Source organism: Tamandua tetradactyla, chromosome 3 (assembly GCF_023851605.1).
Source record: "Tamandua tetradactyla isolate mTamTet1 chromosome 3, mTamTet1.pri, whole genome shotgun sequence".
Classification (NCBI taxonomy): domain Eukaryota; kingdom Metazoa; phylum Chordata; class Mammalia; order Pilosa; family Myrmecophagidae; genus Tamandua; species Tamandua tetradactyla.
In genome coordinates this window covers 148,408,023-148,435,396 of record NC_135329.1, presented here as the reverse complement: position 1 = coordinate 148,435,396, position 27,374 = coordinate 148,408,023, and the positions used below count along the sequence as shown (strand labels likewise).

The window sequence follows — 27,374 nt, the reverse complement described above, 5'->3', positions numbered from 1 at the left end:
ATGAAACCAAAACATTTTCCTATAATCTAATAATCAAAAGAAAAGAAGGTCAACAAAGGCCAAATCATTAGTCAGTTGCCAGTATTAATTTATAGAAACAAATACTGAAGTCATGATGGTCTCTTCATGTTTAACAAAAGACACAATTTATTAGCATAAAGTTCTAGTCAGTGTTCTAGGTTGATCCAGGTAACAAAATATGACATATGGGTGGAAATTCCATTGTAATCTAAAGATATTGAATACACTGGGATAAATATGTACACCCCAGTCTTTTTAAAATAAATTCCAAAGGTGGGTGAAGTCATGAAACTTTTTGACTTATAAAAGTTCTTAGAGGAAAAAAATATATAATCAGCACAAAAACTTAGTTAAGTATATAAGCACAATGAAATGCATTTTATGGTTTCTATTTTGTTAACACATTTGCAGTTAATGGGAATTGCCATGACAAAATGACTGTTTTTATGAAATGAACCCTCTTTATTACCAACCAATCAAATTTCATTTTTATTACTGGTGTAAAAAAGTTCAAAACCATGATTCATGTATAAAGTGTACAAAAATTTAAAAAGTGTTCAAGAACAAAGGACAATTTACAAAGCAATAAAAAATTAAAGTATGCATTTCTCTGACTGCCAAGGCAAATACTTCTACACAAATGTCTATAGCTGGGTTTGCTGAAAATTATATAACTTCTGTCTTTGAACAAAAAATGAGAAGCATGAATTTTCTATAATTCCACTTGATAAATTCAGTCCATCTGATAACTGCATACAAGAAATTTTTAAAATGTCTGAAAAGTGTTAAGAAGTCTGATGATGTTTTCTTTCAATTTTCACTCACATATGGAAGGCTTAAGCTACATTAATATCTCAAAATTCTTCACAGGAATGAGACTGGCAAATTTTATGTGACACCCATCACCACAATCTCTTAAGGTAAAAACTAAAAAACATGTAATTTCAGAGTATAAAATGTTAATAAAGCATGCAAGAAAATTAAAACTCAGACCATAGCTTCACTATGGACTATTTCAAGATCAGACAACAAACCTATCAAGTGCTCTTAACATCATATCAAACTTTTCTAAAAATTAACAAAACATTGCCTCTAAGAACTTGGTTTCTATCCTATTCATGGATACAACATAGTAAAATAAATAGCCAACACTGCTGTCAACAAACTGTGCTATGCCTATAATCTGAAGTATAACCTGTAAGGCTATTTATATAACAACTATAAATGAAAAAAAAAGATTCTCTGAAATATGATGGCCAGTTCAGTAACTCAGTAATTCCTCAGTGTCTTACTTAATACTGGAGAATCCTCAGATTATTGAGCAAAAATTCCTAACAAACTTATCTTTATTTTCAAGAACAGAAGAGTTGAATACATTGTATTTTTTAGTATCGGTGCAATTACCATGATTAAATATTTTGATATGCAGATTTAGAAGCCTTTATTATCATCTTCTTCACTTTCTCAATACACCCTGTGCGCAATAACATCACTTATATTTTCCAAAAGACTTTTAGCCTACATTTTCCACTTCTGAGAGCCTCCTAGAACCCATCTGAAGTGTTTGTAGGGCTCAGATTCTCCAGTGCCCATATAGAGGGGACATGAGACAGAAAACACTTTATTACTGATAGAAAAAAATTTTTAAACGTGCCTGTTTTGAGCATAACTGCTTTCAAGTGGCTTACATATGGGTTCCATGGAATACATTTTCAAAAGATCATACTATAAATTAATGCTACTGTTAGAACAAAGTTATTAACATATTTAAATAATTAAGTACATATGCTTACAATGAAATATTCCAAGTCGTCTTCTTTCATTCTTTATATAGTCTACTGGACTTCTAAACAGATATTACCCAATTTCAAAAGATTAATAAATTAAGAAAGATGTTTAAAATATAGCAAGGCACTGGTAAAACAAGAAGATAATTCAGAAAAGATGGTATAGGACTAAATAAACATGAAGGCACTTTAAATATTTTCTCCCATCCAAAATGTTAATTAGATACCATAAGTAAAAAGTAATAACCTCAAAGTCCCCCTTGCTATAAGGAAAAAGTCTCTTGGACAATAAAATTAACACAGAGACAACCATGTATTGGGCATTTATTATGTATCACTCTACATTAGGTGCTTTAATACACATTTTAAAATATATTATTTCCTTTTTGCAAATGGGAAAACCAAGGCCTAGAAAGGCCTGTCCAGGATCACAGAACAAGATAATCTTGTTCCTAACTTTTATACATTACCTTCAATTTTCTCATCTGTAAAACAAGAATAATATCTAACAGGATTAAACTATTACTGTTAGCAATCATGTACATAAATCACCTTGCAGGGTGCCTCAAAAATGGAAGATTTTTTTTGAGCTACTTACCAGTAAAGCGTTTAAGACTAAAACTTTTTGGCAATATCTAGTATACAGGCCTCCATTAAAAAAGACCCACTGCATATATACCTATGACCTATACCCAAGTCTTAATTTTATAATGAAGATAAACATAGCTAGAGCTTATCAAATGTATAATATGCTAGAACAATTTGTTGTACAAATAATTTTAACAACTACAGTAACTATTTGTAGGTTTTTGTATTATTGAAATAAACCATGTATTCTGTTTATAAATAGCTTTTAAAGCCTTCACCAAACTCCAATCTGCATGCAGGAAGTTGGAGGTAAAACCTGACAAAACAAAAAAAAACCTGTAAGAAGTAGCTAAAAATAAATTAACGAGCACTTAATGATTGTTGTGTGCCAGACACAATGCAAAGATTTTTTATATTTACATACCAAATCTTTTACTACTACCTTCATCACCACTGTTTAAATGAGGTTTAAAAGGTAGTAAAATGCCCAGTGTCACATAACTAGCAAGTACCCATACAAGAATCCAGGCAAACTGTCTCCGAATCCACAGACAGTATTAAAACAAAGTGAAGGAAGTGATCAATAACATAGCAGATTTCTGACATCTAGTACTCTGTACTTCTCTGTGGTAAAACGAATAATGCACCCCAAGAAACACATGTTCTTAATCTTAATCCACGTCCCACTGAGTATGAATCCATTGTAGACAGGGCCTTTTGAAGAAGTTATTTTTAGTTTTTTTTTGTGACCAACTGAATCAAGGCGGACCTTAACAAAGATTATTGGAGGCTTTATAAAGAGAAAGTCATAGATAGAAGCCAGAAAGGAGAGGATATCACCTTTGATGGGAGGCAGAGACACAAGCCAAGGAACCCTAAAGACTGTGGCAAGTCAACCCCAGAACACGAGTCTTCAGGGAGAAAACATATCCTTGTCCACTCCTTGAGTTTGGACTTCTTCTAGCCTAAAAACTGTGAGCCAACAAATGCTTACTGTTTACCACAAACCAGTATGTGGCATTTAAGACAGAAGTTCTGGCAAACTAAGAAATTCTCCCTTCTCCTTTTATGTGAATCTGGTAGCACTGAGAAATTGGAAACCTAGACAATGGACAAATGAGCCAGGCCTACCCATCACATTACTCCATCCCTCTGGCTACAGTGACTGCTCCAAATGTGGCTATGCAACCAGAATAGCGCTACTCAATCCTTCGCTAGGATATTCCAACACCCAGCTGACTGATAAAACATCAAAAAATAGAACTTCAAGTATTATATTGAAAAATCCTATCCAAAAAAAACATATGCAAGTGAAAATTTGAAATAATCAGGCTGTTACAAAAGATTTTGAATAACCACATGCTCATTTAGAAACACAAAAGCATTTCACATTTGTGATAACTTTTTATGAAAATCCTTTATTTCTATAAAATAATTATACTATATTTCTATATGATAATTTAGATGTCTTTTGCATTTTTGCTAAGACAAATGAGACTATAGTTCATTTTAATCTCTTTTCCACTTCCAATTTTTATAACAACCTAATTGTTAATCTCTCCATATACAGACCTTGAAACTTCAATTAATGTACTTAAAGATCTGTTTCATATTCCGGCCATATGTCCTCTATCTTTAAAACAGCATGCCTGAACTTCCTCTGCCTCTCCTCTTCCCTTCTACAGATCTTTATAAAAGAAATCTTTGCCTTACTTTTCTACAGTCAAGATAAATAATTGTGTAGCCATAAGTATATACTCGAGCCTAACGTTGGAAGTCTAAAATCCAAGTTCATATTTTATGACCATAAAAATATTTCTCAGGTGCAGCCCCTCAGACGGTAGTGTGGTGGTTCCACAGGAGGCTAGGGGTGGGGTGGCCATATGATCTTGAATCCCCCCCCCCCCCCCCGTTGCTCAGTATACACCTGGAGGAAGAGTGTAGAGACACAAATGGACATTTGCACACTGATAAAAAGACAAATATTATCATGCCTCAATCATATGGACTAAGTATAATATAAAACGCAATGAACTGAAGTGGACAATGTGGGTTATCAGGTTGGGGCCTATTGTAAAGGGTCCTAAATTGTAAGCTCTTTCAGCAGTCACATATATTCAGGAGTTGTAACTGCTATTTCTAAATTCTGAATACTGAGCTGTTTGTTTAAAACCTGGTCTGTCCCATAAACTTCAGGTATTTATGAGACACTTGAGACTCAGATTTAGAGCTCTGAAGCTGTGAAAGTCAGCAGTATCCCATACCGGAACTGTTTAAAAGTTGAAAAAGGGATCAGATTTCTACTAGAGATATAAAGGAAGCTGATATGGATAGAATTAAGGTATATCAGAAGACTGGGTAAAGGATGGTATCATCCATATTTCAGAACTTCAACTTCTGTATGAGAACAAAGGAAGAGATGTTTATTTGTTGCAAAATTTATATCTTGGGTAGTGCATTTCCTAATTTAACTTGTATGGTCACTTTAGGTGAATACCATAAATACATGGAAACTCGAACAGGGCGTGAGATTTTGTTGGTTTGTCCAGGTTAATGTGATGCCCCAATATATCCCAAGAGTAATCTAGGCACTGAATAAAGAAGTATTTGCAAAGTCCCCTTGGGGGATTAGGCAGAAAGAAAATAGTCAACTTCCCCATTTGGAGAATTTCTGAAATTCTCGCAAGCAGTGGGAACAACCAAATCAACAGGCCAAGCCCTCAACCTTGGGGTTCACCCCTATGAAACGTATTCCTGCAAAGGACAAGCTAAGCCTACTTAAAATTAGGCGTAAGAGTCACCACCAGAGTACCTCTTTTGTTGTTCAAATGCAGCCTCTCTCTCTCTAAGCCAATTTAGCAGATGAACTCATTAAACCCCTATCCACACCTTGACACATGAAACGTGACTCCCTGGCAACGTGGAACAGAACTGCCAAGATGAGCTGGGACCGGCATCAAGAGATTGAAAAAGCCTTCTTGATCAAAAGGGGGAAGAAGGAAATGAGACAAAATAAAGTGTCAGTGGCTGAGAGATTTAAACAGTCAAGAGGTTATTCTGGAGGTTATTCTTCTGCATTATAAAGATATCCTTTTTTAGTTTATGGTGTATTGGAGTGGCGGAGGGAAGTACCTGAAACTGCTGAGCTGCCTTGCTTCTTAAACAAAATTGTATAAAGACATAATATAAAGATATAAAGATTTTACAATGTGACTGTGTGATTATGAAAACCCTGTGTATGATGATCCTTTTATTCAGGGTATGGACAGATAAGTGAAAAAATATGGATTAAAAAACAAATAAATAATGGGGGGAGGGTAAAATAAATTGGGTAGATGGAAATACTAGTAGTCAATGAGAGGGAGGCGTGAGGGGTATAGCATGTATGAGTTTTTTCTTTTTCCTTTTTATTTCTTTTTCTGGAGGAAAGCAAATGTTCTAAAAAATGATCACGGTGACGGATACACAACTATGTGATGATATTGTGAGCCACTGACTGTACACCATGTATGCAATGTATGCATGTAAAGATTTATCAATAAAAGTGTATATATATATTCCAGGACTATGCACCCCCCAAAAATTAGTGTATATATATATTTCTCCGTTTATTTCTGGTCTTCGAAGACAACGCTTAAAATGCATTCCTCAAGTACTATTCATAATTCAACTCTGATGAAAAGACATCCTTTGAGCAAAGCAGCCATGATCATGATTGTAGCTTGAGAAGCCTGCAATGTATATATCAGCTCTACTGGGATCTCAGGATAAGGTAAGCTCTTATCCAGACAAAAGGGAACACCTGGTTCCCCTCTCAGGGAACACTTGGCTCCTAGTATTCATCATTCTGCCACACACTCACACGCATATCCTAGGAGTTCATCTTGGGTACTTGGTACTAAGAATTTTGGGGAAACCCTACAGGTTTTCTAGGTTCATCCCTATCCCTCAGGCATGGAAGAGAAATAACATCTACAAATGAGAAGGCTAGGAGCAGAAAGGCTTCTTTCTGGTATCTCAACGCTTTTAGTACATCACTAGCCCTTAGCAGAGTGGACTGCACTGCTTCCTATCACTCACATATTGTTCACTACTACTCTGACTGCAAGAATGAACAAAGACATCAGTACACACACTCACAATGAGAGTCTGCCTAAGGGGATCAATTAAAGCAGCTCCAAATTAAATAAAATTGTTGGAGTAGACAGAGACAATGGACAATTTTTTTAAAATGACAGAGTGAAGGGAGAGTCAATTGAAGAGAAATATCCTGAATATAAAATATATTTTTAATTAACATATGAACCTAAAAAGGAATGGTAACCTGGAAATCAAATGGAAAAATATCTCAGAATACAAAAAAAAATGCATGACATGAACCCTTGTCAGAGAGATACAGGATAGCCAATGTTTAAATAGTCGTTTTCCAAAAGAGCAAAAGGAGAAGAAAGCACAGGAGATATAATTAAAGACATGAGAAAATTTCCTCTGCTTGAGGAAACTTGTAAATTTAGGGAATAAAACTACTTAAAAATTTCTTACAAAATTAATCTCAAAAGACACGACAAATACTACTATATATTCCTGAACTCTAGTGATGATGAAAATTAAATAAATATCTAGAAAGAATAAAACATATCATAATTATGATCAACTACATTGAAACCTACAAGGTAGTGATATGCAAAGAGGAAAAGAGAAAACCACAAGATCATTTCAATTGGCATATGACAGAAAGGCATATGACAAAATCTAGCATCCTTTGTAACAAAAACACATAGAAAACTAGGATTAAAAAGAAACTTCCTAGGCCTGGGTTCAATTCCCAGTGTCTGCCCATGCAAAAAAAAAAAAGAAAAAGAAAAAGAAACTTCCTGAACAGGACAAAGGGCATATGTGAAAAACTTACAACATCATACTCAATGGTGAAAGACTAAAAGCATTCCCTCTTAGCTCAGGAACAAGACAAGGACACCCATTGTCACCACTGTTAATCAACATTTTACTGGAAGTTCTAGCCAGCGCAATTAGGCAAGAAAAAGAAAGAAAAGGCATCCAAATCAGAAAGGAAAAGGTAAAAACGTTCTTTATTTGCAGACGGCATGATCTTATATACAGAAAATCCTGAAAAAGCTACAACAAAACTATTAAAGCTAATGTGCCAGTTTGAAAGGATGTATGTACCCTAGAAAAGTCATGTTTTAATCCTAATCCCAGTTTGTAAAGGCAGTCGTTTCTTCTAATCCCTATTCAGCACTGAATGTTTCAAACTGTAATTAGATCATCTCCCTGGAGATGTGACTCATTCAAGAGTGGTTGTTAAACTGGATTAGGTGGAGACACATCTCCATGCATTCCAGGTGGGACTTGATTAGTTTACTGGAATCCTATAAAAGAGGAAATATTTCGGAGAAAAGGGGAGATTCTGAGAGAGCAGAAAGACATAGCCACAAGAAGCAGAGAGTCCACCAGCCAGCAACCTTTGGAGATGAAGAAGGAAAATGTCTCCCAGGGAGCTTCATGAAACAGGAAGCCAGGATAGAAAGCTAGCAGATAATGCCATGTTCACCATGTGCCTCTCCAGATGCAAGAGAACCCTGACTATGTTCACTATGTGCCTTCTTACTTGAGAAAGAAACCCTGAACTTCATCGGCCTTCTTGAACCAAGGTATCTTTCCCTGGACACCTTAGATTGGACATTTCTATAGACTTGTTTAATTGACCTTAGAATTGTAAACTAGCAACTTATTAAATTTCCCTTCTGAAAAGCCATTCCATTTCTGGTATATTGCATCGAGCAGCTAGCGAACTAGAACAGCTAATAAACAAATTCAGCAAAGTGGCAAGGTCAACACACAAAAATCAGTGGTGTTTCTATATATTAGTAATAAAACAATCCATAAAGGAAATTAAGAAAAAAACTCCACTTCTAACAGCAACTAAAAGAATGAATCTAGGAATAAATTTAACCAAGATGGAAAGGACTTATACACAGAAAACTACAAAACACTGCAGAAAAAAATCAAAGACCTAAATAAATAGAAGGATGTAAATAAATGGAAGTACATTCCACATTTATTTAAGATGTCAGTTCCACCCAAAACAATTAAGATTCAATGCAATCTTAACTGAGGAGTCAGCTAAGGAAAAAAATTGCATTCAAAATCAAGCACCTAGGAATGAACTTAACTAGGGACGTAAAGGACCTGTACACAAAAAACTACTCAACATTGCTAAAAGAAATCAAAGATGTAAATAGGTGGAAAGGCATCCCCTGCTCATGGATAGGTAGGTTAAATATAGTTAAGACATCAATTCTACCCAAAATGATCTACAGATTCAATGCAGTACCAATCAAAATTCCAACAACCTACTTTGAAGACTTGGAAAAGGTAGTTAACAAATTCATCTGGAAAGGAAAGAGATCCCAAATAGTTAAAAGCATCCTAAAAAAGAAGAATGAGTGGCTCAACAGGCAGAATCTTGCCTGCCACGCCAGAGACCTGGGTTCAATTCTTGATGCCTGCCCATGCAAAAACAAAATAGAAGAAGACAAAGAAGAACAAAATGGGAGGATTAACACTTCCTGATTTAAAAACTTGTTATAAAACCACAGTGGGTCAAAACAGCATGGTACTGGCACAAAGGCAGAAGCACTGACCAATGGAATAGAATTAGGAGCACAGAAATAGACCACCAAATCCATGGTCAACTGATTTTTGACAAGGCCCCCAAATCCACTAAACTGGGACAAAACAGTCTTTTTAATAAGTGGCCATGGGAAAATTTAGTATCAATAGTCAAAAGAATTAAAGAGGACCCTTACACCTTACACCCTATACAAAAATTAACTCAACATGGATCAAACACCTAAATTTAAGAACTAGTACTATTCTAGCTTGCTAGCTGCTGGAATGCAATACACCAAAAATGGAATGGCTTTTTAAAAAGGGGAATTCAATAAGTTATAGTTCTAAGGCCATGAAAATGTCCCAATTAAAGCAAGTCTATAGAAATGTCCAATCTAAGGCATTCAGGGAAATATACCTTGAGTCACAAAGGCTGATGAAGTTCAAGGTTTCTCTCTCATCTGAAAGGCACATGGCGAACATGGTCAGGGTTTCTCTCTCATCTGAAAATGCACATGGCAAACACGGCGTCATCTGCTAGCTTCCTCTCCAGGCCTCAAAAATTGCTGGATGGTGGACTCTCTGCTTTGTGGTTCTGCAGCATTCTGAAGCTTTCTCCAAAAAACTTTCTTTTATAGGATTCCAGTAAACTAATCAAAACCAACCTGGAATTTAATGCCTACTCTTGATTGAGTCACATCAGCGTGGAGATAATCTAATTAAAGTTTCCAACATACAGTACTGAATAGGGATTAGAAGAAATGGCTGTCTCTACAAAGTGGGATTACGGTTAAAACACAGCTTTTCTAGGGTATATAAATCCTTTCAAACCAGCACAAGTACCATAAAGCTTCTAGAAGAAAATGTAGGGAAACATCTTCAAGACCTAGTAATAGCTTCTTAACTTTATACCCAAAGCACAGGCAACAAAAGAAAAAATAGATAAATGGGAACTCCTCAAAATCAAATGCTTTTGCACCTCAAAAGACTTTGTCAAAAAGGGGAAGAGGCAGCCAACTCAATGGGAAAAAATATTTGAAAACCACACATTGGACAAAGGTTTGATATCCTGTATACATAAAGAAGTCATACAATTCAACAACAAAGAACAACTCAATTATAAAATGGGCTAAAGAGATGAATAGACATTTTTCTGAAGAGCAAATGCAGATGGTTCAAAAGCACATAAAGTGATGCTCATTTTCATTGGCTATAAGGGAAATGCAGATCAAGTTACAATGAGATATCACCTCACACCTATAAGAATGGTTGCTATTAAACAATCAGGAAACTACAAATGTTGGAGAGGATGTGGAGAAACTGGGACACTTATCCACTGCTGATGGGAATATGATCGAATATTGTGCTGCTACAAAAAGGAACAAAGTTGTGAGGCATGCAACATTGTGAATGAACCTGTGGGACATCTAGTGAGGCAAAATATGCCAGAAACAAAAGAGCAATTATTGTACAGTCTCATTTAGAAAATGCTTTTAAAAAATTGGGACCTAGATTACAGGCTTTTGTAGCAGGCACATTTTGTTCAAAGTGGTAATTATTATTTCAGGATTTTTAGAGGCTTTTATGTATGTATAACCCAGTATTCAGAGATAAAAATGAAGGTGATCAGGTCAGGGTCAAGGTAATTCAGAACATGGGTAAGGAAGACACTGTATATATCTTAGAATCTCACCTACTCTTTGAGACTAAAGAAAGAAAGGTTTATTTTGTCCAGAACCTAAATTTTCTGTAGCATATAATCTAACTTAACCTGTCTAGACAGCTCATTTAACAATCGAAACACAGTGAGACAAGAATAAAAATGAGAGCCTTTAATCCTGTATAGCTTAACATAATGCCTGGATATATCCCAGAATATATTAAGCAGATAATCAAGAAGTACTGGCAAAGTTCCTTGAGGGATAGGAGAAAAAATACAAAACTATTAAACTTTATCACCTGGGAAACCCCTAATACTGTGTCAAATATTAAGGACACCCAAATCAATAGGGCAAGCCCTTGATCTGAGGCTTGCTCTTGTGAAGCTTATGTATGCAGTGGAGAAGGTTAGCCTACTTATAGGTATTACTAAGAGTTACTTCTGGAGGACCTCTTTTGTTGCTCAGATGTGGCCTCACTCTGCAAGTGAAATCATTGTGCTCCCCGTTATGTGGGACATGATATCCAGGATGCAAGTCTCCCTGGTAGTGTGAGAGATGACTCCCAGGTTATGAGTCTAGCCCAGGCACCATGGGATCAACAATGCCATCTTGACCAAAAGGGGTAAAAGAAGTGTAACTAATAAGGTATCAGAGGCTTAGAGAGTTCAAGTACAGTTGAAAGGTTATTCTGGAGGTTGCTGTTATGCAAACTTCAGTTAGACGTTGCTTTCCTAACTTAATAAATCCCAACCAAAACCCATTCCAGCCAATCCTAAAGAACACCTAGGGCAATATGTAAGATTATACAAAGGTTCCACGGATTACCATAACTTTCCATAAACATACAACCTCGAGATGGGTCCCTGGACCAGAAACCCAAAGGGATCAGTCTTTCTACAACATCAGCTAGTTCCATCTCTCTCCCCCATATTATTGACAGCCCCTTTCAACATAAAAAAGTTAGAATGGGCATAGCCTAAATACCCCTAAAGAGTGGGAGAAAGATCAAAGGTGATGGTGGAGTTATAGAGAAGGTAGGTTTTAACAAATGAGCATGACTGCTGAATCACTATATTGTATTTCTCTTAGTCTCCATTATCTTAGAGCAGCTAGAAGTAAAAACCTAAAATTATGGAATTGTAACCCATTCCAAACTCTGAAATCTGTTATACAACTAATTGTTGTACTGTGCTTTGAAATTTACTGTTTTTTTGTATATATGTTATCACACACACACAAAAAAAGAAAAAGCCAAAAAAAAATCTAAACAGCATGGTACTGGCACATGGATAGACATATAAACCAATAAAATCAAATGGTGAGTTCAGACATAAACTCCCATTTTGCCAACTGCCAAGAGATTTTTGACAAGGTTGCCAATCCCATGCAATGAGGAAAGAATTAGTCTCTTCAACAAATGGTGCTACTGAAACTGTATGTCCATATGCAAATGAAAGAAGGTGGTCCCCTACCTCACACCATATATAAAAATTAACTCAAAATGGATCAAAGGGGGCGTCCACGGTGTTCAGCAGGCAGAGTTCTTGCCTGCCATACCGGAAACCTGAGTTTGATTCCTGGTGCCTGCCCATGCAAAAAAAAAATAAATAAGAAAAAATAGTGAATCAAAGACCTAAACATAAGTACCAAAACTATAAAACTCATAGAAGAAAAGTGGAGAAACATATGCAGAACCCTGTGAAAGGCAATGGTCTCTCAGACTTTATACTAAAAGTAGGAGTGACATTAGAAAAATAGATAAATGGGGTGTGCTTGCTTGAAAAAGTTGTGTACCCTAGAAAAGTCATGTTCTTTAATCCTCATCAAAATCATCGGATAGGGGCGGGCCACGGTGGCTCAGCAGGCAGGAATGCTTGCCTGCAATGCCAGAGGACCCGGGTTTGATTCCCAGTGCCTGCCCATGTAAAAAAAAAAAAAAGAAAATTAAAAATAAATAAATAAATAAAATAAACTTAAAAAAAAAAAAAGAAACCCAAGCTCTGTTGGGAGTGGAGTGGTGAGGGCAGACAGGGGGCAGTATTTTCAGGGACTCTTGGAGTGTGTTTGGGGACCCAGGTCATGAAGTAGATGAAAATCCTGCTGCAAACTGTAGCAGAGGTTAAAAAGGAGAGGGTAGATGGGGTCAGAGTGAGCCCTAGAGATGAAAGCCCCAATACCCCCATCCGGGCTGTTTCTTTAAAAAAAAATCATCGGATAGGATTTTTTTTGACTGTTTCCATGGGGCTGTGACCCACTCAACTGTCAGTGGGAACTTCTGATTAGGTGGTTTCCGTGGAGATGTATCTCCACCCATTTAAGGTGGGCTCATTTACTAGGGTCCTTTAAGAGGGAACTATTTTGGAAGGAGCTTCAGAGCCCACACAGCCAGAGACCTTTGAAGATGAAGAAAGAAAAAAGCTCTCAAGGAAGTTATTTGAAATGAGAAACCAAAGCCTTCCCAGCTGACAGCAGTGTCCAAACCCACTGGCCTTCCTTGAATCAAGGTGTCTGTTCTAGCTTGCTAGCTGCCAGAATACAATATACCAGAAATGGAATGGCTTCTAAAAAGGGGAATTTAATAAGTTGCTAGTTTACAGTTCTAAGGCTGAGAAAATGTCCCAATTAAAACAAGTCTATAGAAATGTCCAATCAAAGGCATCCAGGGAAAGATATCTTGGTTCAAGAAGGCTGATGAAGTTCACGGTTTCTTTTTCATCTGGAAGGGCACATGGTGAACACAGTCAGAGTTTTTCTCTCAGCTGGAAGGGCACATGGCAAACATGGCATCATCTGATAGCTTTCTCTCTTGGCTTCCAGTTTCATGAAGCTCCCTGGGCAGCGTTTTCCTTCTTCATCTCCAAAGGTTGTTGGCTCGTGGACTCTGCTTCGTGGTACTGCAGCACTCTCTGCTCTCTCCGAAATCTCCTTCATTCTCCAAAATATTTCCCTTTTATAGGACTCCAGAAACTTATCAAGATCCATCCAAATGGGTGGAGACATGTCATCATCTAATCCAGCTTAACAATCCGGCTTGATTAAATCACATCTCCAGGGAGATGATCTGATTACAGATTCAAACATACAGTATTGAATAGGGATTATTCTGCCTTTATGAAATGGGATTTAGATTAAAACATGGCTTTTCTAGGGGACACATGCTTTCAAACCAGCACAGTATTTTTCCTTGGTGCCCTAGTTTAGACATTTTTAGAGTCTTAAAACTGTAAATTTGCAACTTAATAAATTCCCATTTTAAAAGTCATTCCATTTCTGATATTCCATTCCAGCAGCTTTAACAAACAAAAACAAGGGGCTTCAATGAAATAAAAAATTTTTGCACATCAAAGGAATTGATCATGAAAGTAAAGAGACAACCTACAGAGGGGAGAAAATATTTGGAAATCACATATCTAATAAGGGTTGAATATCCAGAATATACAAAGAAATCCTACAGCTCAACAACAAAAAAGACAAACAGTCCAATTTAAAAATGGGCAAAAGACTTGAATAAACATTTCTCCAAAAAAAGATATACAGAGCCAAAAGTGTACATGAAGATATGCAACATTGGCCACTAGGGAAATACAAATCAAAACCGCAAGGAAAAACCATTTCATACCCACCAGAATGGCTACCATTGAAAAAACAGAAAATTACAAGTATTTGGTGAGAATGTATAATAGTGCAGTTACCTGAGGAAAACAGTTTGGCAGGTCCTGAGAAAGTTAAGTATAGAGTCACTCCATGACCTGGCAATCTCACTTCTAGGTATATACTCAAAAGAAGTAAAAGCAGGGATTTGAATAGATATTTGCCCACCAATATCCATGGTGGCACTATTCACAACTGCCAAAAGATGGAGGCAACCCAAGTCTCCATCAACAGATGAATGGACAAACAAAATGTGGTATATGCATACAATGGAATATTTATTCAGTAATAAAAAGAAATGTAGTTCTGATACACAACATGAACGTCCTTTGAAGACATGTTTAGTAACATAAACAGAGACACAAGGAAAAATATTGTATGAGCACAATGATATGAGATCATTAGAATATGCATATTCACTGAATCAGAAACTACATTGTGCTGGTTTGAAAGGAAGTATGTCCCCTAGAAAAGCCATGTTTTAATCAAAATATCATTTTGTAAAGGTAGAATAATCTCTGTTCAATAGTGTATGTTTGAAACTGTAATCAGATCATCTCCCTGGATGATGTGATTTAGTCAAGAATGGTTGTTAAACTGGATTAAGGGACGATATGTCTCCAGCCATTTGCATGGGCCTTGATTGGTTTATTGGAGTCCTATAAAAGGGTAAACATTTTGGAGAATGAGAGATTCAGAGACAGCAGAGAATGCTGCAGCACCACGAAGCAGAGAGTCCATTGGAGACGAAGAAGGAAAACGCCTCCCAGGGAGCTTCATGAAACCAGAAGCCAAGAGAGAAAGCTATCAGATGATGCCATGTTTGCCATATGCCCTTCCAGCTGAGAGAGAAACTCTGACTGTGTTCGCCATGTGCCCTTCCAGATGAGAAAGAAACCGTGAACTTCATCAGCCTTCTTGAACCAAGGTATCTTTCCCTGGATGCCTTTGATTGGACATTTCTGTAGACTCATTTTAATTGGGACATTTTCTCGGCCTTAGAACTGTAAACTAGCAACTTATTAAATCCCCCTTTTTAAAAGCCATTCCATTTCTGGTATATTGCATTCTGGCAGCTAGCAAACTAGAACATACATACAGGTTTCTAGGGAACAGGGCAGGGATAAAGAATAGGGAGTTAATGTTTATTGGTCCAGAGTTTCTGTTTGGGAAAATGGAAATAATGGATGGTGGTGATGGTAGCACAACATTGTGAATGTAATTAACACCAATAATTTGCATATTTGGATGTGGTTGAAAGAAAATTTTAAGTTGTATGTATATTACCAGAATATGAAGTTTTAAAAACCATAATGTAAACTATGCACTATAGCTGACAGTATAATGACAATAATATTGGCTCATCAATTTTAACAAAGGTACCACACTCATGCAAAATGTTAATAATAGAGAAAACTGCATATATGAGTGCAGGTATATGGAATTCAGTACTCCTGCATGATTTTTTCTGTAAACCTACATCTCTAATAAAAGAAAAGAAAAAAAGATAATTATGCTAACAGCATCATTTGACTAACATTTGTAATTTGTGCTAGGAAAAAATAAATAAAAAGATTTTGAAAACCATCCAAAATACCCAGACCTATTTCCATCCTCCTTTAAAGTTCTAAATCTAGCATGTCATCATCTAGACGTCCAAACTATTCACTCAGATTAGTTTACCATTCCTTTACATACAACTGAGTTAAAAGAACAATTCAAAATCCTCTTCCATTTTAAGAAATATATTCCAAGAAACTACTAAGTAGATACACAAATGCATAAGCAAGCACTGCTTACAACAGAGAAAAAATCATATATACCTGTGATGGTTTTGGTTCGTAACAAATTGGCTAGGCTGAACTATATGCCTCAGAATTACCTTTCTAGTATGTTTCATGTTAGGGTATCGGAAAGACAGATGGGAAGCCACTGACATTTTGTAGCATATATGTACCTTCTTGTTATTCAAATGTTAACCTATGTGCTGCTGTGAAGGGATTTTGCAGATATAATGGGATTCCCTAATTGGATGTCTTTACCTTAATCAAAATGGGATTGTGGGTGGGCATGTCTTAATCCACTGGGAGCCCTTTAGAAGAGGGACTAAGTCATCCCTGAGATCATACACTCCCAATAGCAGCTGGGCCTACAACTGCTCTTTCTCTGGATCTTCCCTTCCTGACTGCCTGCCTGTGAACTGCCATCATCAGCTCATGCTAGTGGGGTTTCTGTCTGCTTATGATCTTCCCTTCCTAACTGCCTACTCTGGGGGACTTTTACTTGCTTGGCCAGCCTCCACAAGAGTGAAAACCAATTACCTTCATATATGAATATCCTACTGGGCCTGTTTCTCTGGTTGAACCGGCTGATACAACACCTTAAATAACATCAGAATAAGACTAAATAAGTAAATCATGATTCCTTCATTACAAGGAAATACTATGCAACCATTAAAAATTATGATATGTATAATTACATTCATAAAATAGAAAGAACCCCCAATACATTATATGACATATTAAAAAGTATGTATATTATATACTATTTATGACAAAGTTTTTAGTTTAGGTAGAAAGAATGAGATAGCTTTGTTCACCAAACTCTAAATGATAATGATGGGAATTTAAAGCCTAAAGCTGGATGTTGTGATTTCAGGTGAATTTTATTTTATCATTATGCTCTTCTGGATTGTACTCATTTTCTACAACAGCTATGAATCATTATTATCAGAAAGAAAAACAAAACAACAAAGCTTTCTCATTTGACAGAAAAAAAAAAAAAATCAGGTAGACCTGTAGGTCAAAATAGCCCCCTGCACTAATTCTTAAAGGACAAACAGGAATGAATTATCGAAGTAAAGCAGACATTTCAGATAAAAGGCAACATGTGCCAAAGAGGTAAACTATAAATACTTTAGAAAGGGTAAAGTTTAAGGAAAGAAATGACAAGAGATGAAGCTGGAGAAATAAACTTGGTCTAAGTTATAAAGGATCATATATACCTCACTCTACCCTACTAACAAGGGGGAACCAATGAAGATATTAAAGCAAAAGGAGTTACACTAGCATTTTAGGAAAATTAAAACAAAACAAACAAAAACAGTGAGTCCTGAGGTGTGGAAAATATACTGGAAGGAAGCCACACTAAAAGCTGGGGAAGTTAGTTCATAGGCTACTATAGTAATCCAGGTCAGAAATGACAAATGTCTGAACTTAAGTAAACAGTTGAAATAGAATAAATCATTAAGTCATATGAAGTAAGGACTGAAAGAACTTGGTGGGGATACCCTGGTAGTAAAGAGACAGAAGAGAGACAGAAGTGGTTCATTTAAACTGAGCGGGTTCAGGAAAGGCTTTCAGAAAGATGCCCGTGTGCCTCAGGGAGGCATTTCAAGAACATCAAAGATAGATACTAGATGCCTCTAATGTTTCCAAAAGAAATATCAAACAATGTGTTGGCTTATGTCCACTGAAAGGAAAAAAAATAAATAATTAAATACACCAAAAATTAGACATCCAAACTACAAAAGCAGATTCATAATTACTTATTAGGTTATAAAAGGATTATGAGGATATAGATCTCTAAATTCCTGGGGTTGAACTTTTCCAAAAAAATGGAATTACAATCCTAGAAACAGAAACAGTTGAAAGAGTAGTTAGATGTGAGTCACACAAGTCATTTAGAAGTCAAACATAAAGTTGCAGATAAATTACTTTAACCATTTCTTTTTTTTGCTTCTTGTCAAAATACAATCTTTTAAAATTATAATCATATAAATTACAAAAGTGAGTGAAACATCACTACAACAATTCAAACAATTCAGAAGGATAGTTTAGTCTCTCCCTTCACCCTCCTCCAATACCGCAGCTTTATTACCCTGAAATTGCTACTTAAAATTAGTTGAATATTCTTCTGTAAATTTTTCTTTGCTTATATAAAAATATACCTGTTTACGTATGGTTTATTTTATTTAACAATATATTAATCTGTAACTTATTTTTACCTAATATCGGTATGCTATCAAGCCAATATACTTTAACAGGTGTACCTGATCATTGCTAGTATCTGTAATAATGTGAACTTAAAATATTTTGAGACACACTTAGAATATTTCTAGCTTTTTGCCATTACTAATAATGCTATAATTAATATATTTGTATATACTTTAAATGTGCTTAACAAAATAAAAAACAAAGAAATTAAATGTGCTTCCTTAAGATCAAGAGCTTCTGAGCTTCATAGGACTTTGTTTAAAAATGAAGCAGCAGCCAACTCAATGGGAGAAAATATTTGGAAACCACAAATAGGATAAAGGCTTGATATGCTATGTACATAAAGAAATTATACAGCTCATCAAAATGGGCAAAGGAAATGGACAGGCACTTTTCTGAAGAGCAAATACAGATGGCTAAAAAGCACATGAAGAACTGCTCATTTTCATAGGCTACAAGGAAAATGCAAATTAAGACGACAATGAGATATCACCTCACACCTATAAGAATGGCCACTACTAAACAAACAGGAGACTATAAATGCTGGAGAGGATGTGGAGAAATTGGAACACTTATTCACTGTTGGAGGGAATGTAAAATGGTTCAGCTGCTGTGGAAATCAGTTTGGCGATTCCTCAGAAAACTAAATACTGAGTTACCCTATGACCCAGTAATACCAATACTCGGTATATACCCAGAAGAAGTGAGGGCAGTGAAACAGACATTTGCACACCGATGTTCATAGCAGCACTATTCACAACTGCCAAGAAAAGGAAACAATCCAGGTGCCCATCAACAGACAAGTGATGAAACAAAATGTGGCATATACATACGATGGAATATTATGCAGCCTTTAGACAAAATGATGTCCCAGAACATATTACAACATGGATAATCCTTGAGGACATAATGCTGAATAAAATAAGTCAGACACAAAAGGAAAGATACTGTATGATTCCATTATTCTGACTCTGATAAAGCCACCAGGGTTTTGGAGCAGCTAGAAGGAAAAATCTGAGTTGAGGGCATGGTAGCCTATGACAAACTCTGGGAACTGTACTGTAGCTGCATATTGAAATTTGCTCTGAAAATCATTGTTTTTTTTTCTTTTCTTTAAAAAAAAACTGTAGGCAGTTACAGTAATATTAGATAAAATAAACTCCTGAAATAAAAAATTTGAAAATATTTAATAACATAGCTCACTACTATAGTAAAGGTGATATTTGTAATAATTTTTTACTTGATATTTTGACAATGCATCATTTTGATAGTTAATCAAATGGTATTTAAGATACTGTTTAATATTCAGAATTCATGTAATTCTGATATCTGTATTTATAGACTTTTTTCCTTCCTTGCTTTAATTTTTTTTCCACCAATATAAACTCTCTTTATTTAGACTACATATCCAATTTTGTATCCCAAGACTCAGAGTGACAGGCATATAGTTAATAATCAATAAATGTTTGATAAATGAACTTCAAAATGGTTCTACTGTTTCCTCTGCAAACATTTTTTTCTAAGTATTAACATTTTCCAATAGCTGTTAAATCATTCTCAAGAAAAGAACATCTGATTTAAGTACTCTGGAGTTTTGGAAAGTGAGTTTTAGAGTAAGTGTGATTCTTCTTGGCATCTTGAATTATGTTGATGATACAGATAACAGGGTATTCCAGTAAGGTTCTCCAAAGATAACTCATTTGATCCTTCCAACATCTGAAGAAGGCAGGGGGGATGTTTTTATTCTCATGTTATTCCTTGGAATGGTGCATAGATGCAGACCGTTAACTGAAAGACAGGTATCTTATTATTAGGTGATTCCAAGCATGCATGATGTTCAGATATGGTGCAAAATATTCTTTCAATTTCCCACAAACTTATTCATATTCATTTCTGCCTACCTGAGTAGGTGGGGAAAATGCTATCTACTGTTAATGATCATTCATTTCCAAACGTTCATTTGCATTTGCATTTTCCCTTTTGTGAAATTCCTCTTCATATCCTTTGCCCATGATGCTGTTGAGATGTCTTTTTCTTACTAATTTGTAGGATTCTGTTTATGGAATCTTTCACACAGAAAGCATTATAAATTTTTCTGCAACCAAATCAGCTAGTTGTTTCTTTTTTGGCTTCTGGGTTCTGTCTTGCTTAAGGCCTCCTCTATTATCACAAGATTATTAAAATAATCTATATTTTCTCTTAAATTCTCTTCTAATTATGTTATTTTAATTTTATGGTTTATTTCAATGCATCTGGAATTTATTCACGTGGTATTCTGACTTAGCAGTTGCCCCTATACCATTTATCGAATTATCCACCTTTCAATACCTTTTCCAAGAGTAACAGTTTACCATAAACAACCAGGACAGCCAACAGATAAAACTCCTAAAAATTCTTAAACATCATAATTGAAGCAGAATTCCAAACTTATTAAAAGACATTCCTGTCTTTCTCTCTTTACAGGAAATCATACATTGGGATGCAATGCATACAGTATACCAATATCTGTCCACAACTGTGAAATGGCTGATCTCTTTTTTTTAACTTAGTGGCAAACTAAATCAAATCCAATGATTTAACTATATAAACCTGATCATTTTTTTCCAACATATATGGTAAAAATAGAAACCATTTTTGAAATCAAGATTATTCATTGACTCAGGTCACAAACATGAATTGAGCACTAATTGACAGGTGCTCAGAATACAGCAGGGAACAAAATAAAAATGATCTCTGCTCTCCTGTATCTTGCAATCTAGTGGTAGCTTCTCTCTCCGCTAGGAAGCAATATATTTATTTTAAGTGGAAGAGGAAAACAAAAATCTATGTTCACACAAATGCAAATCAATGAAATACACTTTGGCAAATTTTATGACACATTCAGTACTTCTCATTTCCAAAGTACCACCTTATCTCAAAAGTACCTAATTTATTCTTGTGATTGTCACATTACTGTAGTCATGCTGAAAATGCTATTAGGTACTTAACGTTAAATCCACTTAAAGATTAACTATTGTCCATCAAAACCTACACCTAGACTACCTATGCCTACCACTCTCCTTGCTTTCTCAACAATACTTAATTTCTTTCACTACAGTAAAGAACCTCAATACCAGAAAACATTATAAATTCAGATCTGTTCACGTCATATTCAGTCCATCGAATCAAAAGTGTTTCCTAAAAGTATATGTAGATTTAAAGATACTTCAATGAATCCTAAAGACATGGCAAATGGCAATATTGCATTAGTTAGAGAGGAAGCATGAACTTCGATGGCCCCTCAATGCCAACAGATTAACTTAAACCCTAAAGTTTAAATTCCAAGACCGAGGCTGCCCCCTCTCTTAGACTGAAGCCTCTGGATGTCCAACTCTTGTGGCCACGCCCCCACCTCCATCCTAATCTACTGCGTCCTCCAAGCATTCCACTCCCTTCAGGCAGAAAGCGACGCTGGACAGAACATCGCCCAGGAAAAGCAAAAGGGAGTCAGACCCCAGTGGAGTGACCTTGGCTAAGTGTCTCCATCTCAGTTTTCTCATCCATGAGATGAGGTTTGTACTCTCTGCTCACCTATACCTCCGGCTCTGGGTTCAGCAACTAAAGCCGCAAAACTTAGAGAAAACTCCGGTTATACTCCACTCCTCCCCGCGGAAGCCCCGCGCCAGGCCCCTCCTCAGTCCTCAGCCCTTGCGTACGGCCACGCGCGTTACCTGCAATCTGGGAGACGAAGGCTTCGGCCACCAGAGACATGTCGACTAGGAGTCCTCACGTCCGTGGTTCCTGCTCCCCTCGGCCCTAAACGTCCTCCTTCCCAATCCCGAGGGCTCCCGTCAGCCAAGAAGCCTGACCTGGGCTGAGGCTCGGGACTCACAAGGTTCACCCACGCGGCAGCAGTAGGGGCGGCACAGGCGGCGGCGAAAGCGTCAGCGGCAGAAACAGCGGCGGCCAGAACCCAAGGTTACCGCCAGGCCCGAACAGGAACTTCCGGCGCTGCTGACAGACGCGCACGAGCTCTTCCGTCGGCCCCGCCCCCGCGCCCTCGTTGCCCGGACAGCAGTCCCTGGCAGTCCTGAGCTCTCTTTCACGTGAGGCTGGTGGGGACGTCCGGGCTGCTTGGTATCTGATCCGAGTCTCTGGCCAAGGGGACTGGAGAGGACCCTGAGGTGTTTATTAAACTTTCTGCAAGAAAAGAAAGGAAAGAAATTTTTTTCGCGCCCACTAGGTACCAGGCCAATTTAAAAATATGTGGTCTATTTCAGTTCATTCTCTGAACAACCTATTAGGATGATACTGGTATCGCCATTTTATGACTAAAAACAGACTTAGAGTTTTTCAAATCTCTCGCCCAGGGACACAATTCAGGTCCAGATTCTAACCCATCTTAATTCCCTTTTTACTACATTCCTGGGTTGATGGGTCCATCGACAGACATTAGCGTGTAATTATTTCTTTATTCACAAATGCTTGCCAGACATAAGGAGGCTTCAGCAGCACTTAAGCTAAGAGATCGTTTGCACCTCAATTCTATACACCCGAAATGAGGCTCATTGTGGAGAATAAGACAGTTTAATCTCATACATCGCTCACCTAATTGGCCCGGAGGCGGGTAGGAAGAAGTTGGGGCACCTCCTTGAGTGACTTTTTCCCTTTTAACTAGTAAATCCTTAAATTACACCTGTAAAATTGAAGAGAAATCAGTAGAGTTACGGGTTTAGAAGCATAAAATATTACAAGTGAAATAGACTTCAGAGATCATCTGGTGGCCAAACCCTCCATTTGCTGAGAAACAGGTTCAGAGAGATGACCTGAACAATTTAAATCATACAATAAATCACAAAGTTAGATACCTTACTGTGTTATTGCAAAGGACGCCAGGTATTGTAGGAATTACTGTCCATGACATTTAGAAAGCTGTATCTCCTTTCTTTGTGCTTCCATATCTCTCTGAACATCTTGCAGTTGATTGTTCATATTTCTGCTTCCTTACTAGATTATGAGCTTTTTAAGAGTGGCTTATCAATATTTGTTTTCCCTTCAGCAATTAGGAAGCTTGAAAAATAAATTTAAATTTACCTCAAAATTTGCATGAAGATAAACTCATCAGCGCCTTACCAAACAGCAGCTTCTCTTTGGCTGAGATTCAGTGCTGACAGGAAGCTGTGAGTGATAGAAATAGAGAGATAATAGCCTTCTCTTGTCTGTGCTCAAGAAGATAAAACTGCTGGTAAAGAACATGTTATGTTCAGTTTCCTCGTCATAATGGGGGCGGTGGTGGAGGGTGCTGTTCTGGTTTGCTAGCTGCCAGAATGCAATATACCAGAAATGGAATGGCTTTTAAAAAGGGAAATTTAATAAGTTGCTAGTTTACAGTTCTAAGGCAGAGAAAATGTCCCAATTAAAACAAGTCTATAGAAATGTCCAATCTAAAGCATCCAGGGAAAGATACCTTGGTTCAAGACAGCCAGTGAAGCTTAGGGTTTCTCTCGCAAGTAGAAGGGCACATGGTGAACATAGTCAGAGTTTCTCTCTTATCTGGAAAGGCACATGGTGAACATGGTCAGGGTTCCTCTCTCATCTGGAAGAGCACATGGTGAACACGACATCATCTGCTAGCTTCATCTCCTGGCTTCCTGTTTCATGAAGCTCCCCGCGAGGCATTTTCCTTCTTCATCTCCAAAGTCTCTGGCTGGCGGACTCTGCTTCTCACGGCTATGTTGTTCTGCTCTCTCCGAATCTCTTTCATTCTCCAAAATGTTTCCTTTTTTATAGGACTCCAGAAACTAAGCAAGACCCACCCAACTGGGTGAAGACACGCCTCCCCTTAATCCAGTTTAACAACCACTCTTGACTAAATCATATCTCCAGGGAGATGATCTAATTACAGTTTCAGACATACAATACTGAATAGGGATTAGAAGAAATGGCTGCCTTTACAAAATGGGATTAGGATTAAAACATGGCTTTTCTAGGGTACATACATCATTTCAAACCAGCACAGGAGGTATTGCTAAGAGAAATGATCTGCTTTGGGTATTTTTGTGTCAATCATCAGAAAAGCTTTCAGGCCCCACCCCAATCAAGATGATGGGGTGAGAAGTTTCAGGTCTCCATCATCCCTCAGAAGTTTTGAACAACTAGCAAAAACTGGCAGAAACATATTTTTCAAAGCTACAGAAAACAGTTAAAGGACTATAGTAACAGAGCAATGAAGAAAGAAACTACTTAAAAGCAGTAGGATCTTTGAGCAACAGGCTTGCCCCTCCCCCACCCCTCACCAGCTTAGACAGGAGACACCAGCACTCCCAAGGCCAATCTGGTTACAGAGGGATCAGGATAACCCTCATGCACATACTGGGAGTAGATATAAATGGCCCAATCTGTCTGATTGTGGCCTGAGGGACTCACCATCTCAGAATTTGCCCTGTGTATATTGAGAGCAGCTCACAGAAGTCACCAACAAAATGAAGTGAGGGAGGAGTCAAGTGGCTGCCTGGGGCAAGAGGTTGCTAGCTGAAGGATATACAGTGAAGAGCTTGGGACATTGAGAAAACTGTTTCTTCGGGAAGAGGGTTCTTTTTTATCCATGTAAATCGAGGAATTCCTAGGACTACACATGCACACTCAAAAACAGACACATGCACAGAAAGGACCAGGGACGCCCCTATACTTTGTCCTCCTGCTATTCTCTAAACGTATTGTATGGAGAAGCTCTATAGGAGATCACTTGTGTAGGTCAATCAGCAGAGATTATGAAAGTTTTCTTTTATTCCTTTTTTTTTCTTTTTTTGTTTTGTTTTGTTCATTAGCTCCTAGCATTCAACGAAAGCTCTGTCATACACTGGTTGGATACAGGCTTAAGAGGCAGATGTCTCAGTGTCTAAGTTCCAGTGATAACACGTTAAAATTCGTATGTCCAGGTTTCAACAAAAGGTTACAAAACATACAAGGAAACAGGAAGTAATGGCCTAAGCAAAGAAGAAAATTTAAAGCTTGAATTGGAAACCATTGATGAGGAGGACCAGACCTGGGATATATCAGTAAAAGACTTTTAAAAAATATATGCTCAGGGTGCACAGGTGGTTCAGTGGTAGAATGCTCACCTGCCATGCAAGAGACCTGAGCCAGGTTCAATTCCTGATCCATGCCCTGCCCCCCACCACCAAAAAAAAAAAAATGCTCAAAGAGCAAAAGGAAAGCATAGAGAACTAAATGAAACCAGGAAAAAGATAAATGAATACAAAGAGAATGTCAAAGAAGCTGAAATAATGAAAAGGAATCAACCAGAACTGAAGACCACCCTAATAGAAATTTAAAATTCCCTAAAGGGGCTCTACAGTAGTATGAAGCTGGCTGAAATAAAGTTGAAGATAATGCGATTTAAACATCCAGTCTGAGGAGCAGAAAGAAGAAAGAATGATGAAAAGTAAATAGATTCTGAGGAACCTGTGGAACACCATGAGGCATACCAATATTCACATTGCGGGAATCTCAAAAAGAGAAAAAAGAGAAAGGAGGAGAGAGAAGATTCGAAGAAATAATGACTGAAAACTTCCCAAATTTAACAAGAGATATGCATATACACATTCAAGATACTCAACGAACTCCAAACAGGATAAAACCAAATAGAAGCACACTGCGACACCTTATACTGCTGAATGCTAAAGAAGACAGAAGATTCTGAAAACCACATGAGAGAAACAACATGTCTCTACAAGGAAGCCTCATTAAGATTAAGTGCCGATTTCTCATCAGATACCATGGTGACAAAATGGCAGTCAAATGATATATTTAAAGTGTCAAAAGCAAAAAAATTGTCACCCAAGTATTCTAAATCCAGCAAAACTGTCTTTCAAACATGAGAGTGGGATTGAGACATTCTCAGATAAACAAAAGCTGCGGGAATTCACAAGAGAAGCTAAAGAGAGTTCTGCTGGTTGAAAAGAAAGAACAATAGACAGCAGATTAAAGCAGCGTGAAGAAATAAAGATCTCCACTAAGGCAACAACATGGATAAATATAAATGCCAGTACTATTGTATTTTGATTTGTAACTCTACTTTTTACTTCTTACAGGATCTTAAAGGCAAATACATAAAATATAATGAAAAAGCAGTGATTTGGGACTCAACATATCAACTTATAATTTGTGACAACAACTACATAAAGATGGGCTGGTAGAGAGGTGGTGGAATATAGTTTGTGTACATTATTGAAGTTAAGTTGGTATCAGTGAAAACAAGATTGTTACAGATTTAAAATGTTAAACTTATATCCCGTAATAAAACATTGGAATGTATAACAGAGTGAATCTGGTCATGGACAATGTCCGTGATTAACTGTACAAATATAAAAAAGTTCTTTCATGAACTAGAACAAATGTACAACACTATTACAAGGAACTAATAAAAGAGAGTATGGGGAAAAATGTATTTATTGCAAATTATGGACTACATTTAACAATAATATTTGAGTACTCTTTCATCAACAGTTACAAAGGTCCAACGCCAATACAATGGGCCAATAGTAGCAGGGGATGAGAGGTATGGGAGGATTTAGGTTTTCTTTTTTTCTTTCTATTTCTTTTCTGGAACAATGAAAATGTTCTAAAATTGATCATGGGGTTGTATGTACAACTAACTGATGATTCTTTAAGCCAGTGATTGTATACTTTGGATGGTTTGTTGGTGTGTGAATATATCTCAATAAAATTGCCTTAAAATTTTAAGCTCCATGGTAACTACAAAGAAAATATTAGGGAATATGCAAGCTCATAGAGACCAAAATTAGAGTTCAGGTTGCCAAGGGAAGAGGGCAGGGGAAATAAGGAATTAATGAAAAATGGATATAGGGTTTCTGGGGAGATGGAAAGAAAGGTTTTGGTAATGGTAGTCGAGGAGGGTACTGCGACATAGTGAAATGTGATTAATCCCACTGAATAGTATGCTTCGAAGTGGTTGAGATAGAATAGTCGATGTGCTATTTTTGTTCTCACAATAAAAAAAGAGAAAGAACAACTAAAATACAGTGACAATTAAAGGCAGT

At 37.0% G+C, this 27,374-nt stretch overlaps 1 protein-coding gene across 6 annotated transcripts in view; it reads right to left on the bottom strand.

The window, feature by feature from the left end:
• MTX2 (metaxin 2) overlaps window positions 1-27,374 on the bottom strand; it is a 150,143-nt gene that overhangs the window by 65,324 nt on the left and 57,445 nt on the right. For 5 of the 6 annotated variants that reach the window (XM_077154250.1, XM_077154252.1, XM_077154248.1 and 2 more), the window contains 3 exons: window positions 23,407-23,490; window positions 22,921-23,008; window positions 22,044-22,512 (listed from right to left, as the gene is read on the bottom strand). In XM_077154250.1, the coding sequence (XP_077010365.1) occupies window positions 22,044-22,083 (40 nt within the window). In that variant the 5' untranslated portion in view covers window positions 22,084-22,512; window positions 22,921-23,008; window positions 23,407-23,490. Of the gene's footprint in view, window positions 1-22,043; window positions 22,513-22,920; window positions 23,009-23,406; window positions 23,491-23,779; window positions 23,866-27,374 lie in introns of all 6 variants that reach the window. The other variant, XM_077154249.1, reaches the window with a different exon arrangement.